Source organism: Caretta caretta, chromosome 23 (assembly GCF_965140235.1).
Source record: "Caretta caretta isolate rCarCar2 chromosome 23, rCarCar1.hap1, whole genome shotgun sequence".
Classification (NCBI taxonomy): domain Eukaryota; kingdom Metazoa; phylum Chordata; order Testudines; family Cheloniidae; genus Caretta; species Caretta caretta.
In genome coordinates, this window is record NC_134228.1 from 10,725,574 (window position 1) to 10,741,782 (window position 16,209).

The following is a 16,209-nucleotide window of genomic DNA, read 5'->3' on the forward strand; positions in this document are numbered from 1 at the left end:
TTTCCCCCCGTCTCCAGCTTTGAAAGTATCTTGTCTCCTCATTGGTCATTTGGGTCAGGTGCCAGCGAGGTTATCCTAGCTTCTTAACCCTTTACCGGTGAAAGGATTTTTCCTCTGGCCAGGAGGGATTTTAAAGGTGTTTACCCTTCCCTTTATATTTATGACAGGCCGAGGGAAGCAGAGGCAGAGATGTGCAAGGGCCACTGGCCCCGAGCGTGACGCAGCCACCAGTGACTCGAAGCTCCCTCCAGCCTGGGGCAGGTGAATTCCCAGCACAGGCTCCGGGGCCGGGGGGAGCCGGGATGATCAGCCGGGCCCTCACCATGGCAATGCCAGTGCAGCAGCAGAGTTCACAATTCAGTCCACGCCAGCCCCTCACAGTGCCCTCAGGTCTGCCCGGGCAGAGCCACGTCCCCAGACACCCAGGCAGCAGGGCCCAGCTGTCCAGAAAGCAGGGGGGCACTGAGGGTCTGTGTGAGTGCGGGAGCTGGAAGCAGGGGGTGCGTGGCTGCCAGGGGGAGCAGGACTGGGTCGTGTGGCATGTAGGCAAGGGGACAGAGACAGGAACAAAGCCCAGCAATATGCAGGCTGCGAAGGGCTGGATTTTAACACCTTTTTCTCTAGGCTTTCGCGGCTCCGGGTGCAGGGGGGGCTCTGGAGTAGTCACGCAGCCACGTCACGTATGTTAATGGCTGGATCTTGACTGGCCCATGGATCTTCTCGCCCAGCGTCTCTTCCTCCCCCTCCAGCCCTGCTCTGCTCCCCACCTGCCAGCTCTGGAGAAAGGCGGGGGGAGCAAGGCCAGGTCTGGAGTCTCTCTTGTGTCTGCTGAGCGCCCATCTGTAACGAGCCAGGGTGAAGGGAGGCTGGATTAGTGCAACATTTGGCCTGTCCAGGGAGCCCCAGCCCCGGGGGAATTACAGCCCCATACCAGGGGCTACAGCCAAGACTCGGGATCCTGGGAGCCCAAAGTGAGACATGGCAGCATATATATCAGGGCAGTGCCCAGGGCTCCAACCAAGATCCAGAACCCCCAGCGCCAGGCGCTACACAGACCCATGACAACAGACAGGCCTGGACCAAGCAGCTCAGAATCCAAATCGACCGGACTGACACCAGGGAGGAGGGGAAACTGAGGCAAAGCTGGGGAAAGGGCATGCCCCTGTTCATCCAGTGGGGGCAGGTGGAAGAGCTGGGAACAGAACCCAGGTGTCCTGCATCACAGGCCAGGGCGGCACTTTCTGTCAGTCCGGCCTCTCTGAGGCATCTCAAATTGGGCGCCCTTAATCCCGGGTCATTTGGGGGAAATATCATCAAAGTTACAATGGGTCAAAATAATGACAGGTTTCAGAGTAGCAGTCGTGTTAGTCTGTATTCGCAAAAAGAAAAGGAGTACTTGTGGCACCTTAGAGACTAACCAATTTATTTGAGCATTAATTGCTTAGTCTCTAAGGTGCCACAAGTACTCCTTTTCTTAATGGGTCAAAAGGAGCTGGGCAGGGGGGTCCCTAATCAATTATATCCCCCCAGAGCATACTGCGCCCCTCACCAACACACCTAGCCCCCGGAGCTCCCATCAACCCCCTAATCTATAACACCCCCGCCCCCAAATAGCTGGGACCCCACAGAGTCATGCAGGGCCCGCTGCGGGACACCCAGCCCAGCTCCCACATGCCATGGGGCCCGGGCTGTGTCAGAGCCCTCCCGTAGCCTGCCCTGCCCTGGTCACCACTGGGCCACACCCTGGGGGGGGAGGGGGTCAGCAGGGCTGAGGGAGCTGTGTCCCCCATCCAGACCCATAGCCCCCTCCCCTAGCGCCTCAGGGTTTGCTCCCCTCCATTGGGGTCAGTGGCGGAGACATTGGGTCTTGTTAGTGATGGCATCAAAGATGGCTGCCACCTCCCGCTGACAGGGACAGACTGTGCAGGACCCACCTAAGGGGCTCCGTGGGGAGGGGACACAGGGGATGTACTGACCCCTTGGGCCCACAAGCAGGGAGGCCCTGACCCCGCACAGGCCGGACGTCAGTGTGGCCAAGCAGACGGGGCTGGGCCAGTCACCTCCACGGGCTCTGGCCCAGGCCACCCAGCCCCACAGGCTGGGGATCCTTGCACCTCCCCTGGCCCTGTTTACACATCCCCCCACAGAGCAGCAAAGGGCACAGCAGGTCGCTCGTGCTGCCCCAGAGCGGGTTTTGCTGTCCCAGATGTTGCAATGAAGGGTCCATGGAGCGGCAAAGGAGGGTCTGTTAACTCCCCGCTTCTGTCTAAAGGTCTGGCTACACTAGGGGATCCCAGGGGCTGGGAAGACTCACTCCATGGGCTGTGGAAATGCTGGAGCTAAATGGGGGATGTTTGTCAAACAAAAGGGGTTTCCCCCCTCAAAAATGTCCTTTTTCTGCCCCCAAAATGGCTATTTTCACAAGACACCTGGGACTGTCCAAAGTTTCCTTTTCTGCAAAAACTTCGGTGACTTTTGCCATCAAGATTCCGACGGAAAACGTTCCCAGGATCCCGCGGTTATTGGAAACCGGGACATGGACATTTTTCACGGGCCGGAAAGCCTGGCTTTTGGTAAATGTCGAGAACCGTTCCTGGGAACGTTCTGCTGAAAACATTTTGCAAAAACTTTTGGGGGAACCTCCCCCCTCCAAAGTCGGCCCATTTTCACCTTGCAAAACAGGAACAACAGGGAAACATCTGCATTTTTTCCACCCCACCCCCAAGGCTGGGCCTGTTGTGTTTAACAGCTCAGTTCTCAGCCACCCAAATGCCCTGGGATGTGACACTCCCCAGTTGCAATTTCCAGTCTATCTACTTACCGTACTGCTCTGGCCCCATTGCCACAGCTCATGAGGTATTTAACCTCCTAACTCCCTGTGAGGCAAGACAATTATCCTCATTACATCGGTGGGGAAACTGGGGCACAGAGCTGCTATGTGATTTCTCTGCGTTTGCACAGGAAGACTGTAGCAGAGCAGGGAATTCATCTCATAGTGACCAAGTCCCAGGCTAATACATAACCACTGGGCCACCCTTCCATGCAAGATGCCAACTGCAGTTCAGTGCAGAAACTCTACTGAACTCAGAGCTGGGCATCTCACTCCCTATGGACACCCCGGCCAAGTGTCCGAGGCTACGATGGGGTTGCCAGGGGCAGACCAGCCCGAGAGGATGCTGGGTCCCCATAGGCCAAGCCAGGCAGCAAAGCCCCATGTAGCTCTGCCGTGCTTCTCCCTGGGCCCTACCTGAGTCCAGACAGTACGTGCGTTTCTGGTCCACATCGTAGTTTCTGGTCAGAGAGCACCAGGGCCTCCCACTGGCATCCCCATCTGCCGTGCAGCCCAGGTAGGTCCGGTTCTGGTAGGTGAACGGGAAGGCACAGAGAGCTGTGGAATTCCCAGCCAGTACTGGGAAGACAGAGAGGGGAGGGGGCAGTGTGATGCAGTGGTTAAATCACTGCATTCAGAGCCAGGACTCCTTGGTTCCCTGCTGGGGACCTTGGGCAAGTCACTTCTCCTTTCTGTGCCTGTCACCTCTCCTGCCCGTAGGTCAGTTAGACTGTGAGCTCTTTGTGGCAGGGACTGGCGCTCACTCTGTGTCTGTGCAGCGACAGCGCCCTGACCTCGGTCGGGCTTTGTGCAGCACCTGGCACGATGGGACCCAGTGACATAGGAGCCCATCAGGGAGGCACTGCAGTGGGTCAGTAGTGCCCGTCAGGCCTAGCGTACTCACTACACCTCACACACCTGGCAGAATCTGCAGCTAACCGGTGTCACGGGCGGATCATGTACAAACGGGCAACATGCTGATCCCGAAAATCGTTGCATGGGGTGTATACAAAGAGTTATGAAGAGGGGCTGGAATGACGTTCCTCAGATGTGTTTGGCAAGCAATGAATAAGCCCTAGAGTAAGGAACAGGCATTTGCTTCTCTGGCCAGCCTGCTCCTCAGGCAGAGACAATGACGATCCATTTACATCTAAGGTAAACAAAGCCATCAAGCTACCAAGCCAGGGAGAAGACAGCCCAGCCTCTGCAGGAGAGAGAAACTGGCTGGGCCCACATTGCACAGAATACATTGCAAAGATTTTCAGGACTATAAAAAGAAGGGGAAAGAACCCCATGGGGTTATCCATGACTGGGCAGACACAGGAGGCTGGGGCTCCTGAGTCCTTCAGCCAAAGGGGTGACATCTCTGGGAACTGAGCACAGATGAGAAACTTGCTTAGGCAAAGATCATAACTGGCTGACATTCGGTTCTAGCCTGAGAAGTGTGTTTCTACTGGTGTTTGTTCATGAACGTTTCTGTCCTTATTCTTTCAGCTTGCCATCGCTTAAACCTATGTCCTTTACTTCATAAACTTGTCTTACTCTTACCACAGAACATCTCGGTGTTTGGATTGACACAGAGGGTTTGTCAGTCCCAGTTAAGCCAATAAGTGGCTGGGTGCTGTCTCTTTGATGGAGCAGCGAATCTGATCAGGTTTCGTGCATGCTACCATGAGAGGCTGTGAGAATTGGACTGGCAGAGTCCTGAAGAGTTTGCTGGCAGGGCAGATAAGCCAGTTGGGAAGCAGACACACAGCTTAGCCACAGCAGAGTAGGGTAACAGAGAGGGTCACAGTTCTGGGAACCGCAGTTGTTTGTCAGAGGCCCTGATGTCGATCAGGGTCTCTGCAGTGCCTGGCACAATTGATTTCTGTCAGGGTCTGGATGGTACCTGGCACAATGGAGCCCCTGTTCTCGGTCAGGGTGCATGCAGCACCTGGCACAATGGGGTCCCTGATCTCTGGTTTCAGGTGCTTCTGCATCGTAAGTTACCAGACAAATACTACATCAGTGTGAAAGTATAAGGTTATACCAACCTGTCCACAACCCCAGATCCCTGTCTGTCTAGTGCAAACCCTGCTCCAGGAGGGACCCCTGTGCTGTTACACCTATAACACACCAGAGCCGCCCTACATGCCATGCCAAGGGCAACGGGTCTGCTTCACCCCGCTGAGCTCCTGGGCACAGTTTGGGATAGGGGGCCATATTGTGTCAGGCAGATTCAGTGTCACCAGACCCACACGTTCAGCAATGGGGACTCTGGCCCCCAAAATCACAAGGTTGTTAACAATCAGCGGGAGGGTCTTTTCATTTCCCGACTCGTTCCCGGGGCGTTCTTCCAGTCCCAGCTTCTCCCTGAAGCCCCAAGGGGCAGAAACCTCCTTTCTATGTTTAAACTGAAAGTTGAGCTTCCCCCATAGTCACAGGATTCCAGGAGCTGGGGTTTGACAAATACATGGGGCTGCCTTTATATTCTGAGTTTGCCCAGTGCCAAGCATAGTGGGGTTCTGGGCCATGGCTGGGGCTCCCAGTGCTACCATAATACCCCAAATAAATAATGTACAGCACCCAGCACAATGGCGTCTCAGGCTGAAATGTCCCCGACAGCCTTGCCCGGCACCCAGGCACACCTGTACCAGGAAGAGAGTGTGGTGGGGTTCCCAGCTGGGATTCCGCCTGGGGTGACTGTGAGGTGAGTGGCTCCCAATCGCCCTGCATTGATCCCCTCCCCTCTGCCCCACTGCCCATCCTTACGGGTATCAGGGCAGTAGCTCCAGCGCCGGTCCCGGTCGTAATTCCCAGTGGTAGCGCACCAGAACCTGCGTGGCTTGGCAGCCTCGTCGGTGCAGGTGTAGAACACCCGGCCCCGGTACACGAAGGGGAAGATGCAGGGCTGGCCACCCGTGTTGCCTCCATACTCTGGGATGGGAGAGACAGGCACTGTCATAAACATACAGCTAATGGTAGGCATAAAATCCCTCCTGAGCAGCTGTACTGAATCCTTACCTATAAGGGGTTAAGAAGCTCAAATAACCTGGTTGGCACCTGACCAAAAGGACCAATAACGAAAGAAGATACTTTCAAATCTGGGGGGGAGATTTTGTTTGTGCTCTCTTTTGTTGTTCCCTCTTTGTATGGAGAGAGAGACCAGGCAGGAAAAACGTCTCCTGAAAACATACCTGAAATGAGCGTCTAAGATTACAAAAATTGTAAGTAAGGGCAAGACAATGCGTAAGGTTATCTTTTGTTTTAGCTTGTGAATTTTCCCTATGCTAAGAGGGAGTTTTATTCCTGTTTTGTAACTGGGAAGCAGAGTCAGAGGGGAATACTCTGTGTTTTAAATATTTTTAGTTAACCTGTAAAGTTATTTTCCATCCTGATTTTGCAGGTATGATTCTCTTACTTTTTTTTAATAAATAAAATTCTTCTTTTAAGAACCTGATTGATTTTCAGTGTCCTAAAAACCAAGGGGTTTGGTCTGTGCTCACATTGTAACCAATTGGTTGGTATATTATTCTCAAGACTCCATAGGAAAGGGGATGAAGAGGCTTGGGGGATATTTTGGGGGGATAGGGCTCCAACTGACCTTTCCCTGAATTTTTGTCTAAATCGCTTGGTGGTGGCAGCAATACCGTCCAAGGACAAGGAAAGGAATTTGTACCTTGGGGAAGTTTTTAACCTAAGCTAGTAGAAATAAGCTTAGGGGTCTTTCATGTGGGTTCCCACATCTGTACCCCAGAATTCAGAGTGGGGAAGGAACCTTGACAGGGACTAAGAGGTGTCACTGCTGCGTGGTGGGCTCTGCAGGGCTGCTCTCAGTGCTATACCCCTGGGGAACCCCACAGAGATCAGGGCCACACCATGCAGATACAAAGCCAGAGACTGTCCCTGCCCCAGAGAGCTCGCAGACAAAGGGCAGGAGAGGAAACTGGGGCATGGAGAGGGGAAGGGCCTTCATCCCCAACCCACCCTCCCCTCCATTAGCATAGCAGTGCCCACCTGGAGGGACTGGAGCATCCCTATCAGAGCTACTCTGCCACTGACCCACATCCCCTCAGGCGTGTCCCCTCCATGACAGCGGCTGCACGTCACCTGATCCTAGCCCTGGCAAGATCTGAGAATGGCCCATCGCCTGGGGATCCTGGGGCTCTGGGGACACTCGCTGAGGTCACTGCTGAGATTCCTAAGCAACATCCCCTCTACTACCCCCCTGCCCAGCCAACCTCTGGGCATCACAGGCTGAGGCTGGGCAGGGCTGTGCCCGTTCCATTACCCGCAGCACGTTCCCACCTTGCAAGAGCTGCTGCCCTCAGCTGCGTGGCACAGGCAGGACACACGGCGCCGGGGACCGATGCACACAGTTCTTACAGACGAGCTTTGCTGCAGTGTCCAGAGACCCAGCCAAGATCAGGCCCCTGAGCTGCTGGTGGCAGCATAGACATCGTGGAAGTGGATCTGGATAAAATATCTTTGAGCAGATCTTTTTTTCTGTGAAAAACGCCAATTAGGGTCGACCGAAACGTTTCACGAATCTGTGTCCACCTCGGCAGGTTGTTTCCATCAGGCAAAAGACTCTAAGAGATTTCCCCTGAGAAATTTCCTTTCATTTTATCTTTTAATTTCAAAATGCTTGAAATTGAAAAGAAACAATTTGTTCGACCCCACAGGATTTTTTTTTAAAACTTTTTGATTCACCAAAACTTTCAAACATTTCTTTTTTTGGATGGACTGAGAGGAATGGTTTGTTGAGTTTGGGGTGAGGAAGGAATGGCAGGTGCTCCTGTGCATGGGAAGACAGAGAGCGAGCGAGTGGTCACTGAGTCCAGCATCTCAAGGAACCAGTGAACGATCGTCTGAGAGAAATGTGGCTCAGTTTTCTGGAGCTGAGACAATTTCCTTGTAGGACGCAGGTTTCTTTGGCCTAGAACCTGAGCGGGAGGGGGAGGGACACAGGGGTCACACCCAGGGACATCGCCACTCGCTCTGTTTCTCTCTGCTTCTCACCTTTTTATTTCAACCAAAAAATCCCCCCTTCCACCCTTAAGGTGGAACTGAGTGTTAACTGAGTCAAATAATGAACTGAGTGTTAGCAATGCAGAGACGCTGCTGGAGCCTGCTGAGAGCCTGAGCCCCTCGCTGTGAGAGGGGGGAGCTGCCTTGAGTGCGACTGACACAGCAACGCTGCCTGAGTCTGCAGAGAGACTGAGCCCCTCACTGTGAGAGGGGGGAGCTGCCCTGAGTGTGACCAATGCAGTGATGCTGCCTGAGTCTGCTGAGAGCCTGAGCCTGTCACTCCGAGGGAGGGGAGCTACCTCCAGTGTAACTGACACTGCCTGAATATGCAGGGAGCCTGAAACCACAGCTGGGAGAGGTGCAAACAGCCCCGTTCCCCTCAGTCCAGCCCCCTGGGCTCTGCGATTGATGCATCTCCCACCATGCTTTGTGTCAGCCTGGGGTTCTGGCCCTGCAGAGGGAGCGTGGGGTGCTAGAGGGTGCCCCCACCTCAGGACGAGGGGGAACGCCCCAACCCTCACCCGTCTCATAGCAGCGCTTCCAGCGGGAGTCCTGATCGTAGCTGGCGGTGGTGGCGCACCACAATGTCCACCTGGCCCAGCTCCCATCCTGGGTGCACGTGGGGTACGATCGCCCCCGGTAGATGAAGGGGAAGACGCAGGCGGCGCAGTCTGAAATGGGGAGAGGGAGCAGGTCAGAGACATGGACGCAGAGTGGCAGGAAGCACAGAGCACTGCGGGTGCGGGGATGATCTCTGCTGAGGGGAACACGTGGTGGGGGCTAATCTGTGCCAGGGGGAGCATGGAGGGGTGGGGGTCTGGACAGCGCCAGGCGGATCTCGGAGGACAGGGCGGGATGCTCCATCGGTGCCTGGTGGAAGATGCGGGCAGGGGGTCCGGCTGCAACTGGCAGTTGCGCCCAGTGGCCCTACATTGCCCATGCCCAGCACCCGGGCACTGTGCCCATCCCCTGCACCCCCCACTCAAACGTACTCCAGGATCCTCTGTCTGCCAGTGAAACATGCTTGCTCCCAGCCCTGCCTCCATGGGAGGCAGCCAGATGCCAGGGTCCCCCACACCGGAGCGAAGGCCAACGAAGAGAAGGCTACGCCCCACCACCACCCCAACCGCACCCAGGTGGCTCCTTTGCGGGCACCGCATCATGCAGCTCCACAGAGCCGGGTCTCACCTTCCAGTGCCCTGCAGACGGGCAGGAGCAGCCAGCCCCAGGCCAGGAGCCTGACACCAGACGGCATCATCCCAGCCTGCACAGAGCCTGCTAGAGCCGGAGACGCTGCCCCCCGCAGCCTGCTAGAGCCAGAGATGCTGCCCCCACGAGCCTCCTAGAGCCAGAGATGCTGCTCCTCCCCAGAGCCTGCTACAGCCTCCCCAGTGCCACCGTCTCTATCGCTCCCAGCCGCATGGCACAGGGCGTCAGCCCCGGAACCCGCTGAGCAGGTTCTACCAGGAGGGCGGCTCCTTCTCCCTGCCCGAGTCCCATGCTCACTGCAGCCACGGCTGGAGACAGAGCTGGGGAGCCAGCCAGGGGCAGGAGGGATGCAGGGAGCCCAGTGACTGCCCTAGAGACCAGAGGGGCCCAGACACCCTCACTGAGTCAGCCCCCCAATCCACCCCCCTGGCCCTGACTGCCCTGGGGTCATGGTCAGAGCCTGATCTCTGTGCCCCCACAGTTAAACCAGAGCAGGCTGCAGGGATGTGGGGCGGCCTGGTGACAAGGGAGGGCACAAGACCTGGGGTCTGCTGCAGGACCCTGCCTCAGTTTCCCCATCTGTACAGTAGGGATAGTGACCCTGACCTCCTTTGCAAAGAGTCTGGAGAGCTACTGCATACGAGCAAGGGATTATTATTGTTTAGCCGGAGGATCAAAGTTTAATCTTCAAAATTATCAGAATGCAACATTTTGTTAATTTAATTACTGTGATATCTGTATTTTAAATTATGAGGAAAGCCCCATTTTGATCATATAGAAACAAATTTCTGTGCCATTCTTGAGACAATCCAACATTATCCAAATGTTTCGCTGCTCCTGCTTTGACATCTTTCAGCATTTCCATTCCAAGAGAATTCTGAAACATCGGCTTTTCGTTGGCATTCAGGCTGACAACAGATTTCGGAAATGTCACGTTTCCCTTGGAGCAGCCATTCGGCTTTCCAAAAAGAAAAGGAGTACTTGTGGCACCTTAGAGACTAACCAATTTATTTAAGCATAAGCTTTCGTGAGCTACAGCTCACTTCATCGGATGCATACTGTGGAAAGTGTAGAAGATCTTTTTATATACACTTGATTATCATACACATTGTAAGGAGAATGATCACTTTAGATAAGCTATTACCAGCAGGAGAGTGGGGTGGGAGGAGGTATTGTTTCATGCTTTGTGTGTATATAAAAAGATCTTCTACACTTTCCACAGTATGCATCCGATGAAGTGAGCTGTAGCTCACGAAAGCTTATGCTCAAATAAATTGGTTAGTCTCTAAGGTGCCACAAGTACTCCTTTTCTTTTTGCAAATACAGACTGACACGGCTGTTACTCTGAAACCTGTCATTCTGCTTTCCGTCTTTCCCTGCACATAGAGTTATAGATCCCAAAGCCAGAAGGGTGATCTAGGCTGAGCCCTGTACAGCACAGACCATGGAACTCCCCCAAAATCATTCCCAGAGCAGATCTTTTAGGAAAAACGTCCAATCTTGGTTTTAAAATTGCCAGTGATGGAGAATCTATGACTGGCACTGGGTGCATGGGGTGGCCCTGTTCCTCTTGCTGTCCTGAAGCCAGCCCTGGTTGGTAGAGGTGCCTGTATCTGGCCCATCCTGCAGCACGGTAACCGACCCGCTCCTGTTGTGCCCCCTTAAAGCCAATTGTGGTGCCGTACATGGGGCCTGCCTCTGTTTCCCCTCACTTGTGAAGCAGACTTTCAGGTACCAAAAAGTGACCCCTTTGGAAGGGACCAATGCAAACAAAACTTTCATCCCAATGTCCCTAGGAGGCTGTGACAGGGGGAAGGGGAGACTCTGCAGGCGTGGGGCTGTCAGTTACATTTCCCTGTCCCAGATGGTCCACCCTAAAGCCCCTTCACTCCTGGATCCTGGTGACAGATAAACACCGGCTGGTTTGGCAAAAGCTGTGCTGTGTTTCTTCCAATCCCTGCAGAGTGCGGTGTACTTTCCAGAGGGAAAATCTGCCCCTGCTGAGCACCAGTATGGAATCCACACATATATGCCAGGCTCCAATCTAGAACCCCGTCCCCCTACCGAGTGTGTTACAGCTTCCAGTCTAGAACCCCTCCCCTCCTGAGTGTGTGCTGGGCTCTGATCTAGAACCCCCTCCCCCTACCAAGTGTGTAACAGCTTCCCATCTAGAACCCCGCCCCTCCTGAGTGAGTGTCGGGCTCCGATCTAGAACCCCCCACTGAGTGTGTGATAGCTTCCAGTCTAGAACCCCACCCCTCCTGAGTGAGTGTCGGGCTCCGATCTAGAACCGCCTACCCCTACTGAGTGTGTAACAGCTTCCAGTCTAGAACCCCGCCCCTCCTGAGTGTGTGTGTGTGCCTGGCTCCTTTCTAGAACCCTTTCCCCTACCAAGTGTGTAACAGCTTCCAGTCTAGAACCCTGCCCCTCCTGAGTGTGTGCCAGGCTCTGATCTAGAACCCCGTCCACCTACTGAGTGTGTAACAGCTTCCAGTGTAGAACCCCGCCCCTCCTGAGTGTGAGTGTGTGCCGGGCTCCTTTCTAGAACCCCCATCCCATCCCTGCGTATGCTCTAAGCTGCCCGCTAGAACCTCTCCCCAGCCTGGGGTGAGCCTGGAGTGAAGATTCCCAGCTGGAGCAGGTCCATTGACATCAGGGCTGGTTGGCACCTGCTGGGACCTGCCGCATTGACTCCAGCGGCTCGGGGCTGATTGCCACCCTCTGGGACCTGCCTGACATCCCATTTTGTTGCTTGGTGCTGCTGGTGCAGACAGCGGCAACCCGATCTTGCTGAGCGACAGATGGGCGCATTCGGCCTCCTGCCCTGTCCCCAGCTGTCTGTGGCCAGCCCGACAGGGTGGGAGAGAGCTGGACACATGGACAGAGATGGGGGTACTGGACACACGGACAGAGATGTGAGGCCCCAGGATGGTCTGAAGCTTGATGGCCCTTGCTCATGAGGCAGGGAATTGGCAACTAGACCCCGTCACCCCAAGCGTGAGACAAACCAACCCCACCCGGACCGGGCCAACGCTCCAGCCTGGAGTCTGCCCTGGCCCTTGCCACCTCCCATCCCCCACCCCATCTTCCCCGCCCCATCCCATCCCTCATCTGCCCCAGCCCTCTTGGGACTGGGAGTGGCTGTCTCACTACAAAACCAGTTTTCCGTCTTTTGGTATTGACACCACTTCATCAATTATTGGGAGTGGACCACATCCACCCTGACTGAATTGGCCCTGTCAACACAGGTTCTCCACTTGTGAAGTAACTCCCTTCTCTTCATGTGCCAATACATATCGATGCCTGTATCTGCAATTTCCACTCCATGCATCTGAAGAACTGGGTTTTTTACCCATGAAAGCTTATGCCCAAATAAATCTGTTAGTCTTTAACGTGCCACTGGACTCCTCGTTGTTTTTGTGGATACAGACTAGCATGGCTACCCCCTGATACTTAGAGGATGAAGGTCTACAGGGCTAACTCTGCCCCCACAGGTGACACCTGTGCTCCCCCAAGCCCATGTTGTGTCTGCCCAGAGCAAGATTCCCTCCTGGTACATCATAGCTAAGGTGAAGGGGGGAGGGATAGCTCAGTGGTTTGAGCTTTGGCCTGCTAAACCCAGGGTTGTGAGTTCAATCCTTGAGGGGGCCATTTAGGGATATGGGCCAAAAATTGCGGATTGGTCCTGCTTTGAGCAGGGGGTTGGACTAGAGACCTCCTGAGGTCCCTTCCAACCCTGATATTCTATGATTCTAAGGGGCACTGGGCAGGGAGCCAGGAGCTCTACTCCCATGTCTGCTGTCTAGTGCACATCATAGACCTTGGTAAATAGCAGGGCCCTGTTTCTCAGTCCTGGCTGGCAGGCAGCTATGAGCCTCCAACCATCTCCAAATCAGCTGCACAAGACCACTTCAGGCAAAAGTGGGACTAGAACCCAGCTCTCTAGCATGGCAGACCCCAGCCTCAGACCCAGCCTTTCACAGTGAATGTGCCATGTATGTGTGCTGTTGTTAGCCTCTTTAACCATAATCACGGTCCCCTCCCACAGTCAGAGGAAGAACCATGGAGCCCCGATCACCAGTATTCTTCAGCTCTCCAGCAAATCGCTGTCTAGCCCAGGGGCCAACTGTGTGTCACGTCCCCCTCTGGGGCTGACTCCGCATAAAAGCTCTGGATTGCTCAAGTGGTAACACTCAGCCTTGTGGAGCTGATGGACCAAAGCTCACACCGGGCTGATGATCCCTGGGGGTACCTGTGGCAGTCTCTGATCTTCTTAAAACCGCCCTCCAAGTTTATTTCATTCTCCCAGGGCACAAACATCCCCTGACCCTGGCTGGAGCCCTGAGAGCCCAGAACCGGTCAGTGACGGCGCCATGTGTGACCCAGCCCAAGTGTCCTGCACTGCAGCCATTTGCTGCTCAGGGTTCGGGGGCAGGGTGGTCCGGAGCCCCACGGGCACTCACTGCCCTTTGCTTTGCCTTCCCTTAGGCCTGGGGGGAGGGCTCACCTCTCAAAGCCTATTGCACTCTGCCGGCAAAGCTGATTCGGCAGCTGCCCAAGGACCAGCTGCAGAACATGCAAAAGGCCATTAATAATCCCGGCGGCCTGTGCAAGCCAGGCCAGGGGAACATCCCGGCTGCCGCGGTGAACGGTCTGCCCAGCGGGGCGGGGGAGCACGCCGAGTGGCGCTGGCTCCAGGGCAGCTGGAAGAGCCCCGTGCGGAAGCTCCTGGCCTGGACCTACAATAGCAGCTGCCTGATCTTCTTCACCCTCGACTCGCCCTGCGCAGGGAGGTGCCTGCGGAAGAACGGGCCCCACAGCATCGTAGATATGGTGAGCGACACCTTCCGCCCCCTCGGCAGCAACTCCAAGGCCTTCGTCTTCCAGCAGATCGACCAGGAGGCCGTGACACCCCAAAGCCTGCTGGAGGCCTGGCACTGGCTGCACTACGTGCCCCTGCTGCACTGAGACAACAGCTGCTGGGACTGTGGCGGGAACGACGCCAACGCCAGCGCCTGCCTGGAGAGGAGCAGAAAGAACAGGAGGACGTGTGGCACCTTAGAGACTGACCAATTTATTTGAGCATGCTCACTTCATCGGATCACGAAAGCTCATGCTCAAATAAATTGGTTAGTCTCTAAGGTGCCACAAGTCCTCCTGTTCTTTCTGCGAATACAGACTAACACGGCTGCTACTCTGAGACCTGGAGAGGAGGTGAGCCATGGGGCAGCAACTGCACCAACAGGCGGCTTCCCTGCCAGCAGCCTCCATCATGTCACAGAGCAGTGGGGGGGTGCCAGGGCAGGCAGCTTGGGTGGGGGGGGATTGCTGGAAGATGGGGTACAGTTGGGTGGGGAGGGCAGGGCAGGGGGCACCATCAGGGGGATGGCAGGGCAGGGGGCACAGTTGAGGGGATGGGAGATGGTGGGGGGCACTGTTGGGAAGATTGGGGATGGCAGGGCAGGGGGCACCACTGAGGGGATGGCGGTGGGGGGGCACCATCAGGGGGATGGGGGGGTGGCAAGGTAGGGGGAACCATCGGGCATCATGGGGGATGGCAGGGTGGGGGGGCACCGTCAGGGGGATGGGGGGGTGGCAAGGTAGGGGGAACCATCGGGCATGATGGGGGATGGCAGGGTGGGGGGGGCACCGTCAGGGGGATGGGGGGGTGGCAAGGTAGGGGGAACCATCGGGCATGATGGGGGATGGCAGGGTGGGGGGGGGCACCGTCAGGGGGATGGGGGGGTGGCAAGGTAAGGGGAACCATCGGGCATGATGGGGGATGGAAGGGTTGGGGGGGTACCGTCAGGGGGATAGGGGGATGGCAAGGTAGGGGGAATCATCGGGCATGATGGGGGATGGCATGGTGGGGGGGGCACCGTTGGAGAGTTTGGGGTGATCCAGGGGTGGAGGTGGCGGCACTTTTCTTCTTACAACCTGTGATTTTGTTGAGTCGAGCCACACCGATCCCCCCTCCATTCTGATTAACACCAATAAAGTGTCAGAGCATCTTGGGCCCCCGCATCTCGGTCCGTGTGTCTCAGCTTTCCAGGGCGCGCGAGGACTCCCAGTCTCCCTGGCAGTGCCCCCTTCCTCAGCCCAGGCCTGGGACCCCATTTTTTGCCTGGGGCTCTCCCTGAGCCCAGGCCCCCGAAGCCAGCTGTCATTTATCAGTCGCCAGGATCCAGGCCTGAAGGGGGTTGGAGTGGGTCTGGGACAGGGACACATAAGTGAGATCCCCATGCCAAGCAGTCACACTATTGTTCTAATGCAGGGCTAATGCGGGGCAGGTTGTAAATGCCACCAGAGGTAAGAGCACAGGAAGGACCAGCCTGGGTCACAGCTGGGGCCGGGCCCCCAGGCACCACCCTGTCCTTTGGGGCTGTGACATACCAAAGTACAATCCAGACTAATGAGCAGCTGTGTCACCCCTGCCCTGCACCCTTGGGTGCCTTACAATGCCTTGCTGAAATAGCTCCCACACAGGCCATTCATGAACAGCCTCCAGCATGCAAGCCCCACCTTGAGTGTCCGTGTGTAACTACAGCCTGCCAGCAACACCCTGGCTCTCACCAGCCCTGGTTATACTACAGGGTGACCCCGACGCACCCCCAGTGCCATATTTCCCCCAGAAAGCTATGTCCTGTGCTGGCCAGCCCTCTGCTGGACAGCACAAGTTCTATTCAGCCCATTGTTCCTATCAGAGAATAATATGCACACAACTCGTCACCCCCAATGGAGTTTCCCAAAAACTTCAATTTAAACACACTGGATCAGCTAAAACAATAAAATTTATTAACTACAAAGAGCAAGATGGTAAGTGAGTACAAATCAGACATGGATACAAGAAAACTAAAGATAAGATATTTACAAATCCCTAACATAACAAACTACATCCGGTTCAAGCAAAGTTTCTCCCCGCATGTGTTCGGCAGTCTTACTGACCCAAACCCCGGTCAGGAGCCCTCTCCCAGAGTCCAACAAACGCTTCCTTTGTCGCTTCCGGTGCCGTGAATGTGATGGGCAGGGAGAGAGAGTGGGGTGCCTTGGGGTGTTTGTCCCTCCTTTTTACACTTTCTGTCCCCCTCTTGAAAAAACATTTACAGCTGGGCACAAGGAGACATAAAATCTGTGTGGCAGGATGTTCCCTGCTGGGG

General features: G+C 55.5%; 1 protein-coding gene across 1 annotated transcript; it reads right to left on the reverse strand.

Moving 5' to 3' along the window:
• Window positions 1–5,414: 5,414 nt before the first annotated feature.
• LOC125628465 (matrix metalloproteinase-9-like) lies at window positions 5,415–9,098 on the reverse strand. The gene is made up of 3 exons (XM_048833506.2): window positions 9,032–9,098; window positions 8,365–8,514; window positions 5,415–5,749 (listed from the first exon to the last, which is right to left on the reverse strand). Exons 1-3 carry the CDS (start codon window positions 9,096–9,098, stop codon window positions 5,415–5,417), a joined length of 552 nt encoding a protein of 183 aa, XP_048689463.1.
• Between the last annotated feature and the right edge of the window lie 7,111 nt (window positions 9,099–16,209).

Excerpts from the sequence above, each read along its gene's own strand:
- LOC125628465 (XM_048833506.2), bottom strand. The coding sequence starts at position 9,098 with ATGCCGTCTGGTGTCAGGCTCCTGGCCTGGGGCTGGCTGCTCCTGCCC. Across the intron at positions 8,515-9,031 it reads CGTCTGCAGGGCACTGGAAG|ACTGCGCCGCCTGCGTCTTC; the intron begins GTGAGACCCGGC and ends TCCCCATTTCAG. Across the intron at positions 5,750-8,364 it reads GAAGCGCTGCTATGAGACGG|AGTATGGAGGCAACACGGGT; the intron begins GTGAGGGTTGGG and ends CTCCCATCCCAG.